The sequence below is a fragment of the Colobus angolensis genome, unplaced genomic scaffold, assembly GCF_000951035.1.
Source record: "Colobus angolensis palliatus isolate OR3802 unplaced genomic scaffold, Cang.pa_1.0 Scaffold443, whole genome shotgun sequence".
NCBI lineage: Eukaryota > Metazoa > Chordata > Mammalia > Primates > Cercopithecidae > Colobus > Colobus angolensis.
The window spans coordinates 619,251-620,921 of NW_012117855.1; the positions used below are offsets into that span (position 1 = coordinate 619,251).

Below are 1,671 nucleotides of genomic sequence, written 5' to 3' on the forward strand. Positions count from 1 at the left end.
CCCACAGAAGGTCCCGCCTCACCTTATAGCTTCCATCCCTCAGGCTCTCCAGGGGTAAACCCTGACCCTCCGCATGGAAAAAACTGACCAGGGCCTGGGGCAAGGAAAGAAGGCGAAGGTGTCAGGGAGCCTGGCTTGTGCTGGGGACAGGTGGAGACCCCCAGCACAAAGGAGCCCAGGCAGCACTGGGGGCTCAGCAGTCCAGGGCAGAGCCCTTTCTCACACCCTGGGGGGCATCGGAAGCTCCCAGGAAAGCTGGGGAAAGGCCGTCACCAGAGGTCACACCTCAGCATTCACGGGAGGCGGCGCCGTGGACAGCCCTGGAGTGGCTGCAGAGCCCGCGGGGATAAAGGGAGGGACCAGAGCAGCCCTGAGGCGGGGCCGGCGGGAAGGTTCCTTCACAGGGCTCTACCTCCAGCGCGAAGTGGAAGCGGCTGTAGAAATCAGCGGAGACGTCACGGTTTGCACCCAGTGCCTGTAGAATGGCCTGGAGGAGCAGCTCCCACAGGGCCTCCAGCACCCTGCAGGGCGGCATCAGTGACCACGGGCCAGTCCCACCTGCCCCGCTGGCCCCACCTGCAGGATGGCCTGGAGGAGCAGCTCCCACAGGGCCTCCAGCACCCTGCAGGGCGGCATCAGTGGCCACGGGCCAGTCCATCCCACCCCACCCGCCCGCACCTGCTCAGGTTCCCCTTCACCAGCGAGGAGTTCAGCAGGGCCAGCTTCTCATCCAGGTACTTCATGAGCGGGGCCACGGCCTGCAGGCAGGGGTGTTCAGGCCAGGCTGACCCCGCACCTCTGCCCTACCCCCAGCACACACAGTCCCCTCCACGGCCCCTCGCCCCAGCACTCACTTCATCGTTCTGGATGGAGTCGGGTGAGAGGCTGATGTGCTGTACGTACTTCCGGATGTCGCCCACCATCTGAGGGCAGGAGCCGCGCTCAGCATGGGCAAGGGGCACCAGGGACTGCCCCCACGCCCCAGTCTCCAGGCCCCACCCACCTTGGAGGTCAGGTGCGCTGTCACCGTGTGAGCCTCCCGCTGTAGGTCGTCGTCCAGGGCCTGTGTGCAGCTGAGCAGGGGACGGGGAAGCGTCCCCTCGAGTCCCGTGGCCCCCTCGGGCCATGCCAGCCCCTTCAGGGCCTGCCCAGCAGCCTTGCGCACGAGCTCCACGTTGTTGAGGACCACACAGAGCTGGGGGAGGTGTGGCCAGGCGGCGATGGGTCAGAGCCTGGTGATGGCTCCCCAGCTCCTGCCGACTCCCCTCCCCAGCTGGCCACTCACCGCCTCGCTCACTGCTTCACCGGCCGCCCCTGGCTGAGTGTCCACCTTCTTCCGAAGCAGCTCCGTGTAGAAGAGGGTGGCCTCACACATGTCCTGAGGAGGGGGCAGTGGTGGGGAACCATGGAACCCTCCCTTGCCCCATCACATCCCCCACCTGTTCCCCTCACCCCCAGAGCCCACCCACACACCTGGCCAAGCTGGGTGCCCAGCCCCTGAGCCTGGGCAGGGTCAGGCCATGCCAGGCGCACCCACAGCTCCTGGATGTGACTGAGGCAGAGACCAGCAGTGGCTGCAGAGCTGCTGTGCCTGGAGGAGGGGTCCACAGGTTCCAGCTGGGGAGACAGGGGAGGCTGGGGTTGCTGGGGAGGCTGGGGAGGTGGGGGAGG

The 1,671-nt window shown here is 66.9% G+C and overlaps 1 protein-coding gene across 3 annotated transcripts in view; it reads right to left on the reverse strand.

Annotated features, from left to right (window-relative positions):
• Positions 1–1,671, reverse strand: part of BAIAP3 (BAI1-associated protein 3) — a 22,293-nt gene that overhangs the window by 2,310 nt on the left and 18,312 nt on the right. For all 3 annotated transcript variants that reach the window (XM_011957485.1, XM_011957487.1, XM_011957486.1), the window contains 7 exons: positions 1,474–1,617; positions 1,286–1,378; positions 1,004–1,195; positions 855–923; positions 679–758; positions 413–521; positions 23–94 (listed from right to left, as the gene is read on the reverse strand). In XM_011957485.1, the coding sequence (XP_011812875.1) occupies positions 23–94; positions 413–521; positions 679–758; positions 855–923; positions 1,004–1,195; positions 1,286–1,378; positions 1,474–1,617 (759 nt within the window). The remainder of the gene's footprint in view (positions 1–22; positions 95–412; positions 522–678; positions 759–854; positions 924–1,003; positions 1,196–1,285; positions 1,379–1,473; positions 1,618–1,671) is intronic.